Source organism: Pipra filicauda, unplaced genomic scaffold, assembly GCF_003945595.2.
Source record: "Pipra filicauda isolate LSUMZ 115617 unplaced genomic scaffold, ASM394559v2 scaffold589_size259243_pilon, whole genome shotgun sequence".
In the NCBI taxonomy this organism is placed as follows: domain Eukaryota; kingdom Metazoa; phylum Chordata; class Aves; order Passeriformes; family Pipridae; genus Pipra; species Pipra filicauda.
The window spans coordinates 190201-214023 of record NW_024104741.1 but is presented as its reverse complement, the minus strand read 5'-3'; the positions used below and the strand labels follow the sequence as shown (position 1 = coordinate 214023).

Here is a 23823-nt window from a genome sequence, read left to right as displayed (position 1 = left end):
GCATGTGCCCCTCCAGCCCAGCATTCTCTGGGCAATGCGCTGCCTGATGCTGCCAAGGTGTGGCAGAAAGGGTTAACAGTGTCTAAGAAGAGTGTCACAAAGAACCATGGGAGATGTACTGGCCACAGCAAGCCCCTGGAGAGAGTATGCCCACTGAAAGGACTGACTAACAACTGTGGGAAATATGTGATGTCACAGGAGGTATATAAGGACTTGTTAGCGTGTGAATAGTTGATTTAACGACCATGCTCGATTCTGCAGATAGTGGACGTCCAAACATTGGCACCTCATCGATTATGTCTTGGTGCGATGGAGAGATGCCCGCGATGTCCCCCACACCCGTGTGATGCCCAGTGCAGAATGCCAAACAGACCATCGGCTTATGTGCTGTAAACTTAACCTCACTCTTAAATTCAAACCTAAAAGGGGCAGCATCCCAAGGAGGAGACTCCAAGTCAACGATCTCCAATCAGCCACAGTGAGAAACAAATTCCAGGCTAATCTTCAAACTAGGTTTGATAACCATTCCACAGATACTACAGATATCTCTCCTGTAACACTCTGGCACCATATTAAAAACAGCATCCAGCAGTCCTCTGAAGAATCCTTAGGGTTCTCCCTCAAGAAGAACAAGGACTGGTTCAATGAAAACATTCAAGAGATCCAGGAGTTGTTGAGGATGAAGAGAACCACCCACCAAGTACACCTTGCACTGCCATCTGGTCACATAAGAAAAACAGCTTTCACATCACATGCAACAAGCTCCAACAGAAACTCCGTGACATCCAGAACAAGTGGTGGATCAGTCTAGCTGAAAAAACACAATTATGTGCAGACACGGACGATCACAGAGGGTTCTGTGAAGCCCTGAAAACAGCATATGGGCCTACATACCAAGCTCAAAGTCCTCTACTCAGCACTGATGGTCAAACACTTCTAACAGATAAAACCTCCATTCTGAATCAATGGTCTGAACACTTTCAGACCCTTTTCAGTACCAACCGTGTAGTCCAAGACACAGTCATTCAGTCCATCACACAACAACAAGTGAAGTATGGATTGGATACTGCTCCCACTTTAGGAGAGACCCTCAAGGCCATACAGCAGGTGAAAATTGGCAAGGCAGTTGGGGTTGATGGAATTCCACCTGAAGTCTGGAAACATGGGGGCCATGCACTCCATGCTAAATTTCACGAGTTCTTACTATGCTGTTGGGAACTAGGCGAACTACCATCAGACCTTTGTGATGCAGTCATCATCACTTTGTATAAGAAGAAAGGAGTTAAATCAGACTGCTCAAATTACCGTGGTATTACTCTGCTCTCCATTGCTGGCAAAATCCTGGCAAGAATACTCTTGAACAGACTAATACCCGCTATAGCAGAAGGAATTCTACCTGAAAGTCAGTGTGGTTTCAGAGCCAACAGGAGTACCACAGACATGGGATTTGTTCTCAGACAACTGCAAGAGAAGTGTAGGGAACAGAACAAAGGTCTCTATGTAACCTTTGTTGACCTCACCAAGGCTTTCGATACTGTGAGCAGAAAAGGTCTATGGCACATTTTGGAATGCTTAGGTTGTCCCCCCAAGTTCCTCAAAATTATCATCTCACTCCATGAGAACCAATATGGCCAAGTCAGTTATGGCAATGCACTTTCTGAGCCCTTTCTAATAACTAATGGTGTGAAACAAGGCTACGTTCTCGCACCAACCCTATTCACAATCTTTTCCAGCAGGATGCTCCAAAGGGCCACGTCAGACCTCAAGGATAAGGATGGTATCTACATCTGATATCGTACTGATGGAAGGCTTTTCAACCTAAGGCAACTGAAGGTCCACACCAAGACCTTAAACCATCTTGTCCAGGAGCTGCTTTATGCTGATGACGCCGCCCTTGTTGCCCACACAGAAGCAGCTCTGCAGTGTTTAACATCCTGCTTTGCAGACACTGCTGAGCTCTTTGGGCTGGAAGTCAGTTTAAAGAAAACAAAAGTTCTCTATCAACTGGCACCTCAGGAAGTCTTCCATCATCCCCATATCACCATTGGCCAATCAGAGCTCAAATCAGTCCAGCAGTTTAATTACCTGGGCAGCCTCATCTCCTTGGATGGTGAGATTGATGGAGAGATAAACAACAGATTAGCAAAGGCATATAGTGCTTTTGGAAAACTCCACAAAAGAGTTTGGCAAAATAAACACTTGAAGAAAAGTACCGAGATCAGTGTTTACAGACCCATAGTGCTGTCTGCTCTCTTATATGGATCCGAATCATGGGTCATCTACCGCCACCACCTGCGACTCCTGGAACGCTTCCATCAACACTGCCTCTGTACAATCCTAAACATCCCCTGGTCAGATGATGTGACCAATCCATCTGTTCTAGAACAAGCAGCAGTCACAAGTATTGAGGCCATGTTGCTGAGAACACAGCTGGGCTGGGCAGGGCACGTCTCCAGGATGAAGGACCACCCCCTCCCTAAGATCTTGCTTTATGGTGAACTTGCCAGCAGCTGCTGCAAGAGAGGAGCCCCAAAGAGGAGATACAAGGACTCCCTGAAACAACATCTCAACCTTGGCCATATTGATCACCATAACTGGTCTACTCTGGCCTCCAACTGGGAGGTCTGGAGACAGACCATCTATAATGCTGCTGATGCCTTTGAGAATGCACGCAGGATCACCCTTGAGGGAAAAGACAATGCAGAAAGAATCGTGCCTTGCAGAATTTACCATCTAAGGAGTCTTTCTGCTGTGCCTTTTGCAATTGGACATGTCTATCTCATATTGGCCTTTTTAGCCACCAGCGTGCTTGTGACAAACATGGGTAGAGCCCTTTCCCAAATCTTCGTCCGCGAAGCCTGGCCATGACGATGACGATACGTTGATTTAACAGCTACACGTGCATCTGTTTTGTCTGTGCCCATACAAACGCTATACCAAGGCAGCTGTTCACAGTCTGGCTGCTGCAGGTGCCAACGTGTGGATTTGCTTTGCCACCAGCAGACTGACCTCTTGTGAGGAAAAATGGGCACCTATATTTCAATCCCAGGAAACACTGTCTTTGTTTCCTTTTCGGCAGTTTCCCATGTGGGCGGGGCAGTCATAGGATGAGCAGCCACTACAGATGGCATCAATCTATGAAACAGTGACAACGTTCAACCAGCCAGCTAATGCACCAGGGTAGTGGTTTCCCAGCATCTGAAACTGTGGTAAAGATAAGAACATACATCAGAACAGACACCATATGGGTGGCAGTTCCAGGCACACCCACTAGGATTTGCCAGCTCAGTTTATCCTGCATCAGGGTAGTGTACAGCACAGCTCATTGCAGATTGTCCTGAGCTGGGTGCAATCCAGTATAAGCCTGTGCCCTCCCATGTGTCAGCTTATTAAAGGTTTCTCAAAGTTGTCTCTGGAAAACAGCCTCCTGTGGTTAGGACCACTGAGGGCACTCAAAACACTTGGTCTGTTGCCATGAGCAGGTTGAAGTGATGATGCTGCATTTTCAGGCGTGTTTCTGGGTGAGAGGATCCAAACGAGGTCTGCCACGCAGGGATGAGTAGGGCCTGTACTGACTCTGTGATGTACTTTCAGTCCAATGGCTGCTATATTGCAGTGGCCTGGTCCTAGAAACATCTCAGTGGGTTCATGCAGCACATGATGCTGCGGAAAGACCAAGGTCTTCCAGCAGCCTCACAGGTCCTGTTGCCCTCAAGAAGTTTTCCCACAAGGCCGACCATAACTGCTCTATGCTGGGCATCACCCCACTGGAACTGAAGTACACCTTCTATTGTCCTGGTGGGGTTGACAGAAAGGACACCCGAGGGTGCCCTGATGATGTCAACTACTTGCTCTTTAGCACCTCCAGGCATCAGAGTTGCCACAGGCCAGAGCAGTGCCAAGGCAGTAATGACACTGTGCCTGGAGCACTGTTGGGTGATGGTGGGCCAGGGTGGGGTAAAAGGGGTGCAGACAGGCAAAATGTGGCCAAAAGCCACAGAAGGTGAGAGGAAGCAGTTGTGGCTACGTGGACTTCCATCTCTGTGTGTTTTTTCCCACCCTGGAGGACCCAAATCCTAAGGATCCCAGCATTTCCATGAAGCCCCAGCACCTCCCTATCAGCAGTTCCCACTATCCACCCAGACCTGCTGTTTTTCTGTGTGGAATGGGGCAACAGAGGGCCTAGTGACAGGGGTCCCCATCAAGACAGGCCTGTAGGACACAAAGACAGCAACATGGCGCAAAGGATGGGAGGGAAGATTAGGAGTTAAGGGCTGGGTGATGGACAGGTAGCTGTGTCCTGTGGGGAAGAAGAGTGTGGGCCATGGGAGTAGGAGTGGGAGGGTTGTTGCCACACCTTGCACAAATTACCTGCAAAGCCTTGAATGTGCCTATGAGTGTTACAGAATCACAGCAAGATTGAAGTTGGGAAGTACCTCAGGAGGTCATCTGGTCCCTCCTGCCTGCTTGAGCAGTTGCCCAAGACCATGTCCAGACAGCTACAGAATATCTCAAAGCATGGAGATGCCACAAACTCAGTCACCATCACAGTAAAAATGTGTCTCCTGTGTTTCAGCTGGGGTGCATTGCCCTCTGATCTGTAAGTAAGCATCACTGGAAAGAGCTTGGCCCCGTCTTCTTTGCATTCCCTCTTCACATGTTTCTATACAGAGATAAAGCCTTCCCTTCTCCAGGGTAAGCAGTCTTGACTGTCCCTGACCTGCCTGTCTCCTGCTCCCCAGGGCAGGGGATGGGGGCGATGCCAGGGCGGGCCGAGAGTGCGGGGCAGGAGGAGGGTCCTGGAGGGGACGCTGCGGGCCGACAGCCCGTCCCTTGGCTGGGGCCGGGGATGGGGTCGCCCCGGCTGCACGGGGCCGAGGCGCCGACACCTTCTGAAGGGCACATAGGGCGAGAAGGCGGGACAGCGCTGGAGCCGCGCTGGGAGCCCCGGACAGGAGCCTTCATCTCTCGGGGCGCTGCTCCTCCGCCTACGCTGCTGCCCGCGTCCCTCGCCGCGCCCCCCTTCTCCCGAGTTCCCCCTTCTCCCGAGTTCCCCCTTCTCCCGCGGCCCCGGGGGGGCCGGGGCGGGTCTGTGGGGTCGGGCAGAGGCGCCGGCGCTGCCCCGGCGAGGCGGGGCCGGGCAGGAGCGGCCCGAGCGCGGCTCCGCTCGGCTCGGGGGCGGCTCCCGCGGAGCCCTCGGCCGCGGCCGGGCACGATGTCGGCCGGGCTGGGGCCGTGGCTGCTGGGCTTGGCCTTGGCCTTGGGGCCGGCAGGTGAGAGCCGGGCGGGGAGGGCAGCGAGCCCGGCGCTGGGGAAGGAGGGAGCGGGAGAGGAGAGGCGGGAGCAGGAGCAGGGGCAGGGACAGAGGTTGGAACAGGGACAGAGGCTGGGACAGGGGCTGGGGAAGACGTAGGGACAGGGACTGAGGGATGGGGGCGGTGGCTGTGTCCGTGCCGGGGCTGAGGGCACCGGGGCAGTGGGGGAACGTCCTCGGTCAGTGGTCGCGCCCTGCCCGATTCCTGCGCTCTCCCCCGCAGGGCTGTGGGCGCAGTGGAGGCTGGAGGAGGCCGGCGGGGGACACCGAGCTCCCGGGGATTCCGTGCTCCTCTCCTGCCGCGGGTCCGGATTCAACTTTGGGCTTTATGTCGTTTACTGGTACCGTCAGGCACCCGGAGGCAGACCCGAGTGGGTGTCTTCCATCAGCACCGATTCCTCTGTCAATCGAAACAGGACAGCAATGGAGGGTCGAGCCTTGGTGTCCAGAGACAATTCCCAGTCCAAGTCATCCCTGTCCTTGTGGGCCCTGCAGCCCCGGGACTCTGCCCGATATTTCTGTGCTGTTCCCACGAAGACAGGAAACCCAGCTGAGCTTTAACATAAACCTGCTGGGGGCTGGCACAGGATCCACGGCATTTTGAGATGGAGAATTTTGAGGTGGTTCAGGGCTGTTCCCAAGGAATCAGGGGCCATCACTGTTCTCTGAAGGCAGTTTTGGCCTGTCTTCCAGAGCTTCTTTCCCCAGAATGATAAATGGCATATCCTGAGTCCCAAATACAATGTTTTATTCCATAGAAGTGGTTCAAAGTGCTTCTGTCACCCAGCCAGCCTGGTCATTCTGCCTGGCTCCAGCCCCTCTCTGCCTTCCTTTGATCCCCTTCTTCTGTGGGGCACCCAAAGCACCTGGGCTTTAACAACACCTTTGCCTGCTTTCTTTGACCCTTTTGGGCCATCTCCTGGCACCAGAAAAAGCAAAGTAGTGATGGAACAGGCCCGCTTTTGTTTCAGATGCATTTTGGGGTGATGAGATCCAACCAACAAGGTCTGCAGTGTGGTGGCCAGCAGGGAATACTGGGACCTTACGATGCACTTACAGCTCCAACGCCTCCTACATTTACGTGGCCTGGTATCAGCAGCGTCCTGGTGGACACCTGCAGTACTTGCTGCAGTGCCAGGGCCGTGGAGGCTCCTACAGCCACACAGCCCCTTTTGCCCACAGGAGGTTTTCCTGCAGGCTGACAAGAGCTCTGGGACACTGAGCATCACCGGGCTGGAGCAGGGGGACAGTGCATCCTATTACTGCAGCCTGGAGGCACCACAGCGAGAGGCACCCGGGGTGTGCCTCAACATCAGCTTCCTCCCCTGCTGCCTCCCCTCCTGCATGTTCAGTTGGGACACAGGCCCTGCAAGGGGGGAGTCAGTGAGTGGGCTGTGCCTGCAGTCAGACAAATGGGGTCTCGTTGTGCCTGGGTGCTCCCAGTGGAAAGGAGGGGAGGGAATGGCAGGGGAGAGGCAAGAGAAGAGCATTTCAATTGAAAGGGAGCTACAATGACCATCTAGTCCAACTGTCTGACTACTTTCAGATTTGAACTAAATTAAAAGCATGTTTCAAAAGAAATTGTCCAAATACCTCTTAAACACTGACAGGCTTGGGGCATTGGCCACCTCTTCAAGATGCCTGTTCCAATGTGTTACCAATCTCTGAGTAATGAAATGCTTCCTAATATCCCACCTAAACCTCTCCTGGTGCATCTCTAAACCATTCCCACATCACTGTGTAACATGGAGAACCTCCCTCTCCACTTCCCCTCCTCAGGAGCTGAGAAGGTTGAGGGACCTCCTCACATTTCTTTCCTCCAAGATAAACAAATCCTCCATGGCCTTGGGACCATAGGGAACCTGGCATGTCCTACAATGCTGGAGCAGCCCCAAGTGTCCCAGGGCACCACAGCTCTGCCTGGCCCTGCATCCCCTTGCTTCTTTTCCCAGCCTCAAACCTCCACTCTCAGTGGGCTCCTCTACCCTCTCCAAGTCCCTTTTCCCACTCCTGTCCTGACAATCCCATCCAAAAGGGACCATGTTCTGTTACCCAGGAAAAGAGAGGGGAAGGAATGGATTCAGACAGTCTGTGCAGGGCCACTGTGGAGTGGGCAATGCTCCCCAAAAGGGTCGTGGCAGCCAGGATGGTGACAGTGTGTCAGGGCTCACAGGTGTCACATCCTGTGGTCACAGGGAGAGCTCTGGGTTCCTGCTGAGCAGGAGGACACAGGGAAGGGAAGTATCCTGGCTCTGCTGAGCAGCTCCAACAGCCTGGTCCCTGCTGAGTCCTGGGCTGCATTTGTGGCTTGAGGGATCTGGGAGGGCTTTGAGAGGAAGAGGCAGCTGGAGAAGTGTCATCACGGGGAGGGAGAGGGGTGCTGGGGGAGAGTGGAGGGAGCAGGGTGAGGAGCACTTCTGCCCTAAGGGTGCCCTTTCCAAGTGGAACTGGGATCCTGGGGGTCCCATGTGGGAGCAGCAGCTCAGCAGCAGCAAGGGCCAGGAGCCCAGGGGAAGGACAATGTGCCACCCTCCCAGGGAAGCTCCAAAGTCCCAGCAAACCCCGCAAAACTTCCTCGGGGAAAGGTCAGGTTTGCCCCACAGCAGCACCTCACCTTTTGCACAGCAGAGCTTTTCCTGCCAAATGAACACTCTGTTCTTACACCTGCAGGGTGAGAGACACCCGGGAGTGCACCAACAGCTTCAACTTCTGCTCCAGCAGCCCCCAGCTCTCACCCTCCCTGTTGTCAGAGACAGAGGGAGGGACTGGGAGGGACTGGGCCTGAGTGCAGTGACAGAGGCACAGGCAGGGAAGGTGTGGGCAGAGCTGTTCTGCAGGCAGAGAGAAGCTGGAGAGAGGTGAGACAGATGGGCCTGGCCATGTGGACTGTCCTGTGTGGGGGGTTCTTGCCCATTATAGGTAAGTGAAAGGAAGGGGTGATGCCCCCCAGGAACTGAGCGTGCCCCTGTGCTCTGCACGGCTCTGGGGAGCTGTGCTGACCCCTTGCAACCTGATCTACTCCCTGGCTCGACCTGTCCCACCATCCCTGTGGAGCAGGGTGAGAACAACCATCCTCCTCTTCTAGCTGGGAGTTCATCACCTCCATCCCAGCTGCCTCCTCTGCAGGGTGGGGACAGCAGGGCACGGCCCTGCTGCACTCAGATCTTGGGCCAGAACACTTTGCACTTGGACTGGACACTGCTCATGGGGCACTGCAAACCATCTTGCAAAGCCCAGCTTGAGGATGGCAGCACAGGGCCCTAAGCCCCACTTGCCTGTGAGAGGTATTTGCCTCTCTCATGTGACTTCACAGAAGTTTCAAGGACAGGTTAGGTTTGTTCCTCACCATCTAGGAGTGGTCATGGCATGTTCTCTCTCTCTGCAGCAGTCACTGGCCAGGTGGTCTTGGAGCAACACCCCAGGGAAGTGACTGTGGGAGAGGGAGATAAAGTCACCTTGCAGTGCAGCACGACACAAGGTGTTATGTGGAATTACTACATGTACTGGTACCGTCAGGACCCACGTGGCACTCTGGAATGGATTTACATGGAAGGTGATATCTATGGCGAAGGTTTCCAAGATCACTTTAAGGGATCAGTGGAGAGCTCTGAGAACAGAGTCACACTGCAGATCCTGGCAGCAAAGCCAGGGGATGCAGCAACGTATTACTGTGGTGCAAGAATCACCCTGGAGCAGCTCTGCAGCAGAGTGGAACAAAAACTGACTGACAGGAGGACAGATCTCTCAGCATTTCTTTCCGGCAGCTGCTCCCCAGGGGCTGTTCTCGGGCAATGGCAGGTGCAGGAAACAGACCTCTGGCTTGGTGGCAGTCCAGGCAGTGGAGGGAAGTGTGGTAGAAGGGCTGGTACCATTTATGATGCAGGAGGATCTTTTCTGGGAACTTAAAGGACTGTTTAAACAAGTGCAGTTTTAGTGCACTTTGCCTGAGCCTCTCTCCAGCATGGCCTCATTCTTCCTCTGTGCTTGACCACGGAGCCATGGGATCATGGAGATGTGTTGTGGTATCTTCCAGTTCCAGTTCTGTGGAGGATGGAGCCAGGCTGTTCAGGAAAGACAGAGCAACAGATGACATTGCTCTGGGTGGCTGCTACAGATCACCTGATCAGGAAGAAGAAGTAGAGAAGTAGAGAAGGTGTGGTGGGTTGACCTTGTCTGTCCACCAGCTGCCCACCAAAACACTCTCTCAGTCCCCCTCCACAACTGAGCAGGGGGAAAGTTTACAATGAAAGACTTCTGGGTCAAGATCAGGACAGGGAGCTGTCCCAGCAGTTCCTGTCATGGGCAAAGGTATGGCCATGGGGATATGAATTTCATTTATTGTCAATAAAATTAAAGATGGATAATGAGAAATAAGGACAAAGCTAGAAACATCACCCTGATCAGGGCACTGGGATGGGGAATGGGGCTTTCAGTCAGTTGATAACACATTTTCTCCCCTCTGAACTACTGATACTCATCCAGAGTAATGGATCTTTGCGAAAGGTTTCATTCAATCATCCTGCTTAAAGCAGGGTCAACCAGCAAAGGTGTACTGGTCTGGTTTGGTGGGGATTAAATTTCTCTGTAGCAGCCTGTCTGGGCAGCTGCTCTGTTTTGTGCCAAACCCATGCTGATAACACAGCAATGACTTAGCAACTGCTGAACAGTGCACCAAGTCTTCTCTGCTTCTCATATTGCCTGCCAGCTGTACAACTGACCACAACTGGCCAAGGGCCGATTCCATACCACATGGCGCTGTGGGGCCGGCAGGTGAGAGCCGGGCGGGGAGGGCAGCGAGCCCGGCGCTGGGGAAGGAGGGAGCGGGAGAGGAGAGGCGGGAGCAGGGGCAGGGACAGAGGCTGGAACAAAAGCGGGGAGGCGGCAGGGGCGGTGGCTGTGTCTGTACCGGGGCTGAGGGCACCGGGGCAGTGGGGGAACACGCTCGGTCCGTGGTCGCGCCCTGCCCGATTCCTGCGCTCTCCCCCGCAGGGCTGTGGGCGCAGCTGAGGCTGGAGGAGGCCGGCGGAGGGCACCGAGCGCCCGGGGAGTCCGTGCTCCTCTCCTGCCGCGGGTCCGGCTTCACCTTCGAGAATCATTATGTTCGCTGGTACCGTCAGGCACCCGGAGTGGGGGTCGAGTGGGTGTCCTGGATAAGCCATTTTTCATCACAGATTCAGTTTGGGCCAGCAGTGGAGGGTCGAGCCACAGCCTCCCGGGACAATTCCCGCTCTGAGGCATCTCTCAGCCTGCACCTCCTGCACGCTGGGGACTCTGCCCGCTACTTCTGTGCTGTTTGCACAGAGATACGAAATCGGCTGAGCTTGAACACAAACCACCCGTCAGTGTCCCAGCCTCGGAGCTGGAAGGGGCTGTGTCCCACAGATGTGCAGGTTTGCTCCCAAAGAGTCCTGTAGTCACAGCATAGAATTTTCAAATGTTTGAGTGTACCTTTTGCTGTCCCCTAATGAGCTCTAACCCTTCTTCTTGTCTTCTCCTCAATTTTCAAGTCAGCTCATCTCTCACCTCCCAAACTGCTTCAGCTTTAGAAGCAACTTTTCCTGTTTCCCTTGGTTCCCAGTATTACGGGTACCCAGTGCAAATGGTGAGGTGTGAACAGCCCTGCTGTGGTTTTGGGCAGGGCTCATGTTCACTCAGTCTAGCTCATGAGTTTTGCTCCCTGAGGGGTGAGAAGAGGAAATGGGGAAATTCTAGATGGTCATTTGGGAGCTCAGTGGAAGATTACGGAACCCTGTGTTTCTTTACCAGATCTGAGATTCTAAAGGGAGCAAGGTTTTGCAGCTGCTGGATCCTGGAGATCACAAGCAGAAACCCAGGGATGTGGCGGAGCAGTTTAAGTGACTGCTTAAGCTGTTCCTGTCTGTTCATCCTTGTCTCCTGGGGTTGCAGGTGGCCTTTCCCAAGTGCAGACAAAGGCCTCAGGCCCCACAGGAGGGAAGATGTCAGAGTCTGTCTCGCTTACCTGTCACATCTCTGGTGTCCCCATCACCGACAGCAGCTACGCATGGGACTGGATCCGGCAGACTCCTGGCAAAGAGCTGCAGCACATAGTGCTGCAATATCCTTTCACAGGGCTCCAGCACATCGCTTCATCCTTCCAGACCCGAGTCACCAGCTCTGCAGACCCCTCCAGGAACCAGCTGTTGCTGGAAGTGCTCTCACCAACAGCTGCAGACACGGCCACCTATTTCTGCAGCACTCGAGAACTTGAAAAGGGCACAGTGCTTGAAACACAGGCAGGGCCAGGGCAGAACTGGAAGGAGGGGCTTTACCCCAGTGGGGTCTTTTGGGGTTGCTGCAAGGCAAGACTCTTCCCAGACTTCTCAAGACTAGTCTGGGCTGTCTTTTCCCAGAAACAGATGCAACAGTAGCAATAACAGCAGCAGTCTCCCACAAGCACACCCCAAACCACAAACATGTTAACTTATCACTTCCTTCTCAGTATCTCCCACAGGCAGACAGAGCCAGGGAAACAGGGTGTTTGGGGATTTGTTTTTGTTTGTTTGTTTGTTTTTATTAAATAATGTGCTGGTTCTGGCTGGAGTACATTTCTTTATAGTACCTAGAATGGGACTATATTTTGAATTTGTGCTGGAAACCGTGTTGATAATTCAGGGGTGTTTTAGTTATTCCTGAGCAGTGCTGACAGAGAGTCAAGGCCTCCTCTGCTCCTCCTACCACCCACCAGGGAGTAGCTGTGGGTGCACAAAGTCTGAGAGGGAGCACAGCTGGTTCAGCTGACCCCAACTGACCAAAGGGGTATTCCAGACCATATCACATCATGCTCAGCATTTAAAGATGGGAGAAGAAGAAGAAGGAAGGGGGGGACACTGAGTGATGGCATTTGCATTTCCATGTAACCTCTGTGCTTTTCTGGAGTAGGCAGAACTCTTGGGTGTTGATGGAACTAGTGAATGAATTCTTTGCTTTGCTTTGCTTGTACTCACAGTGTTTGCTTTATTTGTTAAACTGTTGAGTTCTTTATTAAACCCATGAATTTTCTCATTTTTACTGTTTCAGTTCTCTCCCCCCTCCAACCAAGGGGAAAGGAGAAAGCAGCTGTGTGGCCCTGAGTTGCCATCTGTGGTGAAACCATGACAAAGAAACAAATGAGCATTGAATGAGTTAAAATTTTACCATGGAAAGGCAGAAGTCAACTGCATTTGGACACTTCATATTGTTTAGGGAGTCTCACAGGAATGTTGCAGCAGCCCATAACCATAGTCAATTAATTGTATCTTAGAAGAGAGTGGCCCTGCACCAGGAACTGCACTGCCAAGATGTTTTTTTCCCAGGAGATGATTAAAAAAATTCCTTCTCTGCACTCCTGTCTTTGGTTCCATGTGAATAAACACAGGTGTTCTTATTCTGAGGACTGACCATTCATTTCTTTACTTGGAAGTGCAGATTTTCAGGGAAGGTATTTGGAGACCCATGCAAATGCATCCATGTGCTTGTGTACATGGGCACAGTGCCCGAGGCATCCTCTACAAGAGCTGCAGATGCCGGAGGGTCATTTGTCCCCAGACTTTGCCCCCCATTTGGCTCTGTGGAAGAATTGCTGCAGTGGATTAATCTAGGAGCCATTCAACATAGGAGATGGTCAGGCCATTGTCAAATGTCTTGCAAAGGCTACAAATACAAAGGAAAGGCCACTTTATTTCTTCTGTTACTGCCCTCTTTTCTTGTAGGTGTCAGCAGCTCAGGGACTTCCCCCAACAGACATTGTAGCTCACTTTTTCAAATCACTGCTTTTACCTGTCCTCTCCACAGGGAATGTTGTGACTTACTGTTTCACCTTAAATATCTAGTTTCCTATGATCCCTTATAGTGTCTCTAGAGAATCCACGACCAATAACATCTGTTTTGGAAGAAAGGTTGAATGGGATGGTTCTGTCCACAGAAGAATAGAATTCCCAGCACAGCCTTTAAGAGAAAAGTTGCCTTCTTGACCCAGGTATTCCAGAACCAGCTCTCCATCAATAAAAATCCACGGACACAGGCTCTTGTAAATGTGTGATGAAATCAGGTGGATGTGTGTGAAAACAGGCTCAGAGTGAGCTGGTCCCCCCCCATCTCCCCACCAAAAAAAGGAGAAAATTTTGTTAAAATACAAATGGAGATTTTTAGGGGAACAAGAAGAATTATGCTGGAAGGGCCAGGATACTTTCTTTTGGAAAACAGCAGTGTCAACCTTTCAGCAAGGACTGAAGGAATTCAAACAACCTCTGAAATGTATCTTCATCTGCCTGTGACACATTTCTAGAGGAGAGGGGGACTCCCTCTGTTCCCGTTTCCTCTGAAGCAGAACTCAAGGAGGGCTCTTCAGTATCATGTAGTGGAACACAACCTAAACATTCTCTCCAACACGTCACTGACAGTAGTGGGGCACCTCCAGTAATTTTTTGGAGGGCCTGCACCGGGACAGACATAGACAAAAGAACGGCAGAACTCAACTTTAAGCCAAAGGGATTCAAGCGTGTGGCTCGTGGGAGGCTGTGAGCACAGCTGTGCTCTGTGGCACTGCAATGGGAACAGGCTGTTTAACGGCCTCGGAGATCTCAGGGACAAGCAGGGCGAGGTCTCCCTGCTGGGGAAGATTTGCCAGCGAGTGAAGGGTGTGTGAGAGGCACCTGTGTGAGCCCAGGCCTGTTGCAGGAGGTGTTTTGAGCTTGTTCTCTTTGTCATGCCAGGCTGAAGGTATCACATCAGCACATTCCACAGCTTTCCCGGAGCAGTGAAGCAATAAGGAGGAGAAAACAATTTGACACACTAAAGGGAAGAGCAGATGAACCTGCCTGTGTTAACAATGGAAAATAGCAGCACTGGGATTAAAAACTGTTGATTACAAATGAGAAATACACTTGGTGACAATGATAATGCAAACAGGATGAAATAATGCTATATTGGTTTTGTATCCTAGAACTGGATCTGAGGATTAGGAAACTGCTCCACAATTCCAAGTTACCACTAATGAAAATCACAAAAGTAAGATAAAAATCAAATTAAAAGCCAACTTCAGTCAACTATAACCAGATGTTCACCACCTTCAAACCCAGTGAAAGGCACATACAAATAAATCAAAACTCTGAACCACAGACAACTCAGTGGTCAAATAATCAGTTCATAAGATTAAAGAAATTGAGGGGAGAAACGGTGCATATAATCAGGGAAAATACCCACATGACCCTTAGAAAAATGGCACTGTCTTGGTTTGAACTGCCCCCCCCAGGTTCAGGGAAGCCCTGGGCCTAGAGGTGATTGGTCCCAGGAGAATTCCCCCTGAGGGACCAGTCAGAGCTGTTCTTTTTCACTCCTGTGAAAATTAGACATCAACAACAGCTGGAAGTTGTTGGCAGTGTCAGAGCCAAACAAGCAGGTTTTTCTGGGTAAGGACTTTAAAACTATTTGGGGTAAAAGAACTGAGCAGAGACCCAGAGCCTGCAACCTGGAGGGTGAGAATGGAACATCTTACTCTCTGGGGAGGAAACCTTCATGAACCAAAGAGGAAGGACTCAGAGCTATCTCCTTGGGCCTCATGATGAAGATGAGACCTCAGCAAAGAGCTGAGGGCTGGTAGGGGTGCAGAAGAGTGCCTTCCCCTGATACCCCAATGAGAGAGAGAGACTGTTTAACTATCAGCCTGAGCTCTTCTCCTGGACTGATAAGGGAGGGCTCAAGGGGTGGTAGAGACTGTTAATATTGTATATAATTGCCTATAGTATTTATTTGTGTATAGTAATAAATTGTATATATATTCCCTTCCCCCCATACTGAGTGGTGCCTGCCTGAAAATGTCTCTTCAGTGTCGAGGTAAATTGTGGGGGGAAGCTTGGAGACTGGATTTTTGTGGTGTCAAACCCCCACACACTCAAACAAAAAGTACTAAAAATAAAATAGCAGAGTAAATAAGCAACTTTAGCACATTAAAGGAAACAGAGTCCATTAAACCAACTAAACCAAAATAACTTCTGAACAATTCTTAAACATAGACTGATTTTTTTTTTCCTCATGAAAACAGACATTGAGGACAGAAATACTCAAAGGTCCAGAAAGAGTTAGGAAATGTAGAATGAAAATACGTTGAAAATTAATAAGCCTAGGCAGCTTCCCCCCAGATATTCATTAAAATATTTCCCTCTAACTGTCTTGGTGTTTGCTAAAACACAAATCAGTAATCAGATCCTTTCAGTGAGAACAGTTCAAACAGCAAAATTCCTGTTCTACAAGCATGGGCAATATTTTAGTGATATTAATTGTCCTATCTGTCAAAAAAAAAAAGTAATGATGATGTTTTCTTTAGTGTAGAACATCCTCTGGAACAGTATTAGATGTTCAGAAGTAGAACAGTGTAGAGGAACAGGAAAAAAAAACCAGCTCTTTAAAGACATGAAAGAGTAGACATCACCTGGCACTAAAAAAAAGCCAAAATATTTTTGTAGAACTGTTGACCACCAGGATTCATCCACTCTTCCTTCTCTCCACCTCCCTCCTCATCAGCAGGATCAAGGAGAATCCCATGTGGGCCCACACACCCTTGACCATCACCCCATGTGAGTCAGCACAGACAGGCAGCTGGAACTGGATTCAGGACTAGAACGCAAAGAGTAAATTTGTTTCCATTACCTTGATAACCCCGGGAATCTCAAAGCAACACCCAGGCAGAGGCACAGAGACAGTGGCTTCTGAACTCGGTCTGTGCTGGAGGGTCACCGGCTGCAGTTCACTCTGGGTTATCAAGGGTTATTCCCCACTGCAAGGTCACATGAGTGATTTACAATCCTCCTCACCTCTTTTCTGCTCTTAACCCATTCCTTCCAACAGTCCCAGAGCCTGCCTGCTACTTCCCAGGACTGCCATGGCACTGTCATTAATACCCCCAAGGAAGAGAAGGAGGGGTAATGGGCTGCAGGTGCAATAAGTTGAGCAGGTCCATTAAAAGTGACCCCAGTTTGAGTCCATGGCAAGCAGATGACTGGTCCAGCAGCTTGGAGCCTTCCATTGCTGTCACTCACCAATTTTTCTGGTGTTCCTGTGTGGCTCGTGGGCGATGGGCTCAGACACCTTGTTTGGCAGAGCTCCCAGCTCCTCCTTTGCCAGGACAGCACAGAGTCTACTCTGTGGCTGCAAATCTTCATGTGAAACAAGAGCCTTCACCTTGGTGCCAGGAGCTCCCAGCCTTTGTCACCATGGCAACCTCCATTTCCCATCCTAATGGGCACAGACTCAACCTGCCTCTCCTTTGGTAGAAAAGGGAGAAGTGGGCTCTTGAAGCTGCAGAGACTCAGAGGTGGAGTCCATCTTTTGCCATCAAGGTCCAGATTGTGTTAATGCTGCACAAGTTGATCATCATGAAAGATCTGATAATTCTGCAACAGCTCCTTTAATCTCTGATAGTCACTCCCATGGCCACAGTGCCTCTACATAACAAAGGACCATCATTTTCTTAGACTGTTCCTTCAAAGCCATATTGTGTTTCTTCATGTGGTATGTTTGGTCTTGAACCACTTGAGAAGTCACATGACTCCCTGTATAATCCAAAATTCTGTGTAGTGGAAGAGAGGCAGTTTTTGCAATGAAATACACCACTGTGTACAGGGGCTGGCGGGCCACAATGATATAAACAGCACAGGGCCCTGTACAAAAACCCAGAGAAGGTAAAAAGGCAATATATTTTGGGAAGGAAAAGAGGTGAGTGACTGTGATGATTAAAGAGACAAATAGAATAATCTTTTTATATTTCTGTTTATCCTGGAAAGATAGAGCTCACAAGGTTTCTAAAAGATTGAAGAAAGGGTGAACTTGGAAGTTCTGTACTTGATCAAGCTATTTGAAATCACTGAACTATTTAATTGTTGTTTTTCCTTTTCCAAATTTGGAAGACACCCTCTGGACACCCTCAAGGAGTTGCATACATGGATAATTAGAACAAATGTATGGCTCTTCATATCCTGTTTTTACAACCTTTTTGAATATCATGTGGAAAGAGTGATTTATTGCAATGAGTATTAGCAGTGTGAGGATGATAAGCTTGTATTTGGACCAGGGACCACCATCACAGTTGTACCAAGTAAGTACTTTGTTTTATTTATTTCTAAAATTGTGTTACAGTTAAGGTGGGGGAGGAAAAAGGAATCTAATGGTTTGGGTTCACTGCAAGAATTTTCTGCTGCAATAACCCCTTGAGTGCACTCTCTCTCTCCAGCCAGGCTTTCAAGCCAAATCCTCAGCTTGGAGCTGCTTAGGAAGGTTTCACAGGAACAACTGGCCTAACTCTGTGTAACACCTTCATTCCATGATCCCCAAACACCAGGTGTGCACTACTGAACATGTTACAATTTATTCCCAGTTTGGACACCACTGTGGCCCAAACTGACTCTGAAGGCTCCTCTTCTCCAGTGGATCTTCACTGACTCCCTCTGGGCAGGAATGCACAGCTCAGTGGAGAGCTCACAGTGGGGAGAAGTTTTGAGACAGACCTTTAACTGTCTGGTTGGAGAAGTTTTGACACTGGTACCACACTCACAGTGTCCCCAGGGAAGCAATTCCACTGGAGACAGAGGAGGAAGGAGGATAAATATCCCTGGCCTTCAGTTTTCACAGGTGCCTCATATCCAAGACGTCCTAGAATGAAAGACAACTGGCTCCCAAGTTGTCTGGGCTTTGAAAACACAGGTGTGGGGAGTAGGGATGATAACAAGCCATAGTTGTTATTCCTGTCTTTATTTGGACTTTCCTGATGTACAAAAAAGGTGGATGTCCCACCCTATGGGAATGTGAGTGTTGGGGTGTCAGAGGAGATTGTCAGGTTGCTCTGTGTTATCCTGAAGATAACACAGACTTGTTGCTGTGCTTTCAGAGGTCTGCATGTCTTTATAGTGCTGCAAAAATGTCCCATGTCATTTTACATTCCTAAAACACCCTGCTCTCATTTCAGAAGGGCTTGGGACTGCCTGAGGTGCTGCCTAATATCTGCCCATGCCTGTAGGAGATGTTGCATGGGAATAAATGTCTGTTTTGGAACAATCTCAGTCCACTTCCACTTCCAAAGGGGCAAAGGAATGCCAAGTTATCCTTTTGAAGAAAAACCTATTCTTTCTGTGCTGTTAATGATTTTCTTTTTGTAGCTAAAGATGAGATATTTTCAAAGCTGCACAAAGACTTTCAGATTATGTTTGACAGTATAATATATTGAGTCTTAAGTATCTAAACTCTTTCTGTCAAGGAAGGATGATAGAGGATTCCTTTCGTTTCCATATTTTTACTATAATTCGAATGGCTAATCTGAATTAGTCCTGACACTGGTATATAAATCATGCTGGATTATCCATGTCTGGGTTACGTGCAAGCAAAGATATTTTGGTTTTCTTTTAAACCTCATGGTATTGCAATGATTTGTTGGCTACTAACTCCTTTTGAGACTACCTGCTTTCTTTAAGGGCATCTCCTGCAAATTAAACAGTCTTGTATGTCTTATAGGAAATTCCCAGAGAAGGCTTCTGCTATACCATTGAAATTCAGTCTGTTTTAGTTGTCAACCTCTTGTCATTCATGTATTTCCAGGGGAATTCAACTCTAAAATTCTTTCAAAACTGAAAAAATACATCTAACATTTCAGAGTAACCAAATTTCTGACAGATCAGAGCAAGCATCTCAAATCCTGTGAAAAGTTGTCAGCATCTTTTAGATTCTGTCTAAACTCTCGTTTTCATGTCTCGATGTTTGTTGGTATTTTAGTGCTAAAGGACCAGCACTGAAGGTTATTACACTACTCGAAGGAATATTGTAAGATTTGTCCATGAGCATCATGTTTGTAGGTCCCAGGATATTCTTTCCCTCCGATCAGTTTATTAAACAAACTCTGCATTACACTTCCCACTGCTCCGGAGCCGTGGGTCTGACGACACGGCACAGCACAGGGGTGAGAATGGTCACACTTTCTGGAACAGGCACAAGAGCTGTTGAACCAAGGACCAATCCTGCTCTCTCCTCATCGCCTGCAGACTGGTTGGAATGTCTTACACCTTGTGCAATGTCTAGGGGGGAAAACCTCCCCCACAATGAAAGTTCTTGGCCTTGTCAGGAACTTCTGGAGCAGAACTAGTGAGCGACATCGCTGCCCATGGCAGGGGCTGGAACCAGATGGCCTTCAGGGTCCCTTCCAACCCAATCCATTCTGTGATTCTGTGATTCTGTGTGGAGATATACAATTCACAGACTTTCGATTGCTTCTCTCCTACTTTCCCATCTTACAGCCAGAAGTCCTTCTTGCACCTGAGCATTTGTTATGGAAAAGCTCAGCCTTGTCCCCCCCCTGCAGCAGCAGGACTTCATTTCTGCAAGTAACGTCACTCAGAGGGGGAACCTCGCACAGCAGTGAGGCAACAAACTGACCTCTGCTCTCCCTGCCACTCCTGCTGTGGTTGGACCTTTCAACCACAACAGGAGATTTGGGGAGGGGAGGGAGAGCAAAGGGAAAAACAGTTATTCCCTCATGTCTCACGAATATGCAAGGCAGTCCTCATAGAGTTGACATTGTTTGGAATTAAATTGTTGAGAAAGCAGAATAATTGGACTCTTGGAGTGACATGCACAAAAGTTCCCTTCTCCTTTGCAGGTCCTTAATTTATAAAATGAAGAATTCACTTACAGGCACCAGCTTTGGCAAAAGGAAGCTGAGATCCTGTGGAATTAAATCTCCTATAAAATACCTGCTCTCATACACCCTTTCTGTCTCTAATTTGATCTTTTGGAAGCAACAGCAAGAAGTAATGGCAAAAAAAAAAAAGGCAGTTGGTCATTGATAATGCTACAAATCAGTCCCAGGTGGTGTGTCTATTAATTTTCGTGACTTAACTCTCAGGTAGGCTTGCAGTAAAATCCATCATGCCCAAACCATACTTTTTTTACAGGCAGTCCAAAACATTCTGTCCCACAAGTCATTGTGATGAAATCAAAGAAACTGGAAGAAGGAGGCAGCACTGGGAAAGCAGCTTGTTTGGCAAGGAATTTCAGTACAAAGAACATCAGCTTGGAGATGTCCTCTGATGAGGTCGTGTATGAACAGAGCACACCCATTCTGGCGTCAGAGGGGCTGTACAGTGCAATGAAGGTGGTCAGTGTGACAAAAGACACAGAGGTGACCTGCAAGGCCCATTTGGACATTGGCACCATTACAGCATTGTCAGGTACAACTTGGGGGCACAGCTGGAACGTATTTGTGGAGACAGTGTCTTGTGGTGCTGCTCTTCCCTGACAGTCTGCACTGCCCAGGGTGGGCAGCAGAAACGAGAGAGACAGTTGGTACTTCAGCAGGGAAAGATGAAAGATGTTTAAAAGCATCTAAAAGAAATGGTCTCAACTGTTTAATAAATTGGAGAAACTTTTCTTTTGATGGGGGAGGAGAGAAGGCACAATCCATTTTTTTAAAATGGGAGTTTATTTTATTTGCAGCAGCAAACCTCCTGGAGTACAACCTGAAACAGCCTTTCTAAAGCCAACAAAAAGTTAAACTGGTGGTGTGATTTGGTTTTGGTTTTTACTAAATCCCTTTTCCCTATTTGAATGACCTTCAAGATGACAAAAACAATCACACAAAATATAAAAACAAAACAACCTAGAAATTCTTTTGTTTCCTGCAACTGCAGGGAGAAATTGTCTCCTCAGATTTATGTTGGAATTAGTGACTGATCATCTGAGCCCCAGGCTCTACTTCCCACATGTCCCTGTGGAAAGGGCCATAGGAATAGTTTTTTAATACTTTCTAAAAATTGGATATGGGTTAAAATGCCTTTTCTTTTTCATTCTACAGAAAAGGAGGCTGAAGAACCCGTAACGAGGACCAGTAACAGGGTTTGCAACAGCACAGACACCTCTGCCCAAGGTTAGTGACCGAAACAGATTGTGAAGTTACATTGCTGGTTGGGGGATAAATGCATAGAAAGGTAATTTCTCGAGGGGAGAGGAGACAGATTATGACATATTTATCAAACACAAGCTGCTTTTTCAAGGTTGCTGCTGTAGGAACACGCAAGCAACAGGAAGCAAAAAGCAATGGAGACAGACACCCTCCTCCCCTGGTGTTGCCATGTTCTCTGGCATCTCTTCCTCTGCTGCTGTTCCTTTCCCTGAAGCTGTTACCTGTGGCTTTTTCCACTTTCTGCCAAGATCCCAACATCCAGACTTAGGCCATGGTCTCTCTCCTCTTTTTGCTGTTCCTGAGCAGGTACCACAGTGCAGAGAGTGAACATGCTGTCTGTGGCTGTGCTGGGTTTGAGAGTCCTGCTGGCAAAAAGCATCGCCTTCAATACACTCATGAGTATCAAGTTGGTTCTTTTCTGAGGTAAGGAAGCACTCAGCTTGATTTGTAGAGATACTGGAAGCATGTGGCAGGAGTGACTGCCCGTCTGTGTGTACTTCTCTAACCCCACAGGTAACGACACCTATTCATCTGCTCCTGATTCCATTGAATAGCTCTTGCAGGTTTCTGGGGAAAAAAACAACAACGATGAGCAAAACCCACAAAAAGCACCCACACCAGGCCCCCTCCCCAAAAAATAAAACAATTAAGAGAAGCCCACCCTGCCTCCCACGTGACAAAGGAAACAACACTTTTCTATATCCAGAGCTCAGTTCTTGGTGGCTGGTTCCCAAATTTTCTTTGCCCGAGCAACTCAGGTATTGCCTGAAGAGCCTAAGAGGTACCTCCTTCACTACTTCAAGTGCCAGAGCACAAAGCCTGGAGAAAACTCCAAACAAATAAGGATTCAGAAGCAAGGATCCCAAAACACAAACCTGTGGGAGTAAAGAGAGGGGAGGCAGGGGGGATTTTCAAATTAAAGTGTCCAAAGAGGCACAAAAGATAGTCCAGCCTAAGTTTTGTAGTGTACCTGTCTTGACTGGACAGCTCCCAAACAGTGATTTATTGCTCCATTTGCATTAAATGTAGTTTAAAACACCCTTTGCTCTTCCAGCCATGTGGAGTCAAGGCAAGAGGAACCTGAAGAACTGCAGGAAAGAAGGTGAACCAGCAGCACAACGGGCTGGACAAGCAGTGTCACATCTGCTGACAGTGAGCACCCAGAACACAACACAGCCCCTTCCCCTTTAGACATTTGATGCTGTTCAATCCTGCCCAGCCAGTTCATTTAGATTTAAGAGTTGTAACTGCTTTTGCTATTTCTTTTTCTCTGTGCACTGAGGAGAGTGCATTTCTCCTCATCCTCCTGCTGAGTAGATCTCCCCACTGTTCTGGCATTTACACAGGAATGTCCAACCTGCCTCAATAGTTGTAGAAAAACCCAATCCTCACTATCAATACATATAGATATATAGAGAGCTATATAACGTTTTAAATCAGGTTTCACAGGCATGTTGTGTTACTGTCTGTAGAACTGGTGTGTTACTGCAGAGACAATTCAGGCACAATAGTTGCCATTTATAGCTTTGGTTTTTAGACAGCTTTATTAACAATAATTTCCTATTGTGGTTGAGAAGACCTGTGTTGGATCTGAAGTGATCCAATTCAAACAGATAATGTTCAACCATAGAAACATTTCTTTCTTAAACCTGTATTTCTTCTGCAAAATATATCCCACGTGCATTTTAGTTTCCTGTAGTAGTGACAAAAATAAAATTTTCCTTGACCAAAATGCTGTGGTTTGTTCTGTGCTTTTTCTTATGAATTTGGGATGGACATTGCTGAAACCCAACTGTCCTAATGACCACTGAGATTAGAAATACAGCTTTGATAACCCAGATTTCCCGTTGGCTGGATTTGTCTTTTCTAGACTTTGTGCAGGGAAGTATCTCTTGGGACATTCAGAAGCTTCAATTAAGACATAGCTTGCTGAAAGCATGAGGGAGGGAAACACACAGAGCAGAAGAGAAGAAAACATGCTGGTTTTTTCCACTCAGTGATATGAGGAAGAGGCCAACAGGAAATAATATGTGAATGTTTGATGGGGTGATAGTTTCCACAGCAACTTGGTTATGAACTAATAGACCCCACCACACACATGCCCCAGCTCACCTTTTTCTCACAAGCAACGGGCAGGATGTTGTGGCCAACAATTCTGACTTAGTTGCACCGTGCAAGATTAACCCTCCCCTTGTTTGGAAAAACAAGTTCACCACATCCTGGAGGAGAAATAAGGCTTTTCTCATACTGGCTGAGTTACTGATGGCTTCAAGACAGGCTCTGCAGAGAACATTGCAGGGTCTGCTTCATTAAGCTTTGTCAGGTTGTCCCTCAGACCCTGCAGACCCCTGGAGGAAGACCCTCACCCTATGCAGAAGAGAAGTGAAATTTGCCTGGCAAATCCAAATCCAGTAAAATGCTTGTTTAGTGCATCCTACCACCATAATGTAAATCAGGGGGAGTCACTCACTAGTATTTTTATCCTGATTTTCTGATGACACTCTGAATGTTTTCATCTTACACTCCACACCTTTTCCCAATCTCTCAGGCAGATTTAGCTTTTAAGAACACT

General features: G+C 48.6%; 1 protein-coding gene across 1 annotated transcript; it reads left to right on the top strand.

Moving 5' to 3' along the window:
- Positions 1–5041: 5041 nt before the first annotated feature.
- LOC113999877 (Ig heavy chain Mem5-like) lies at positions 5042–22983 on the top strand. Its single transcript, XM_039387762.1, has 7 exons — positions 5042–5273; positions 10304–10704; positions 19653–19674; positions 20245–20520; positions 21144–21215; positions 21558–21674; positions 22306–22983. The coding sequence occupies exons 1-6, from the start codon at positions 5216–5218 to the stop codon at positions 21671–21673; spliced, it is 945 nt and encodes a 314-aa protein (XP_039243696.1). The 5' UTR covers positions 5042–5215; the 3' UTR covers position 21674; positions 22306–22983.
- Positions 22984–23823: the final 840 nt, after the last annotated feature.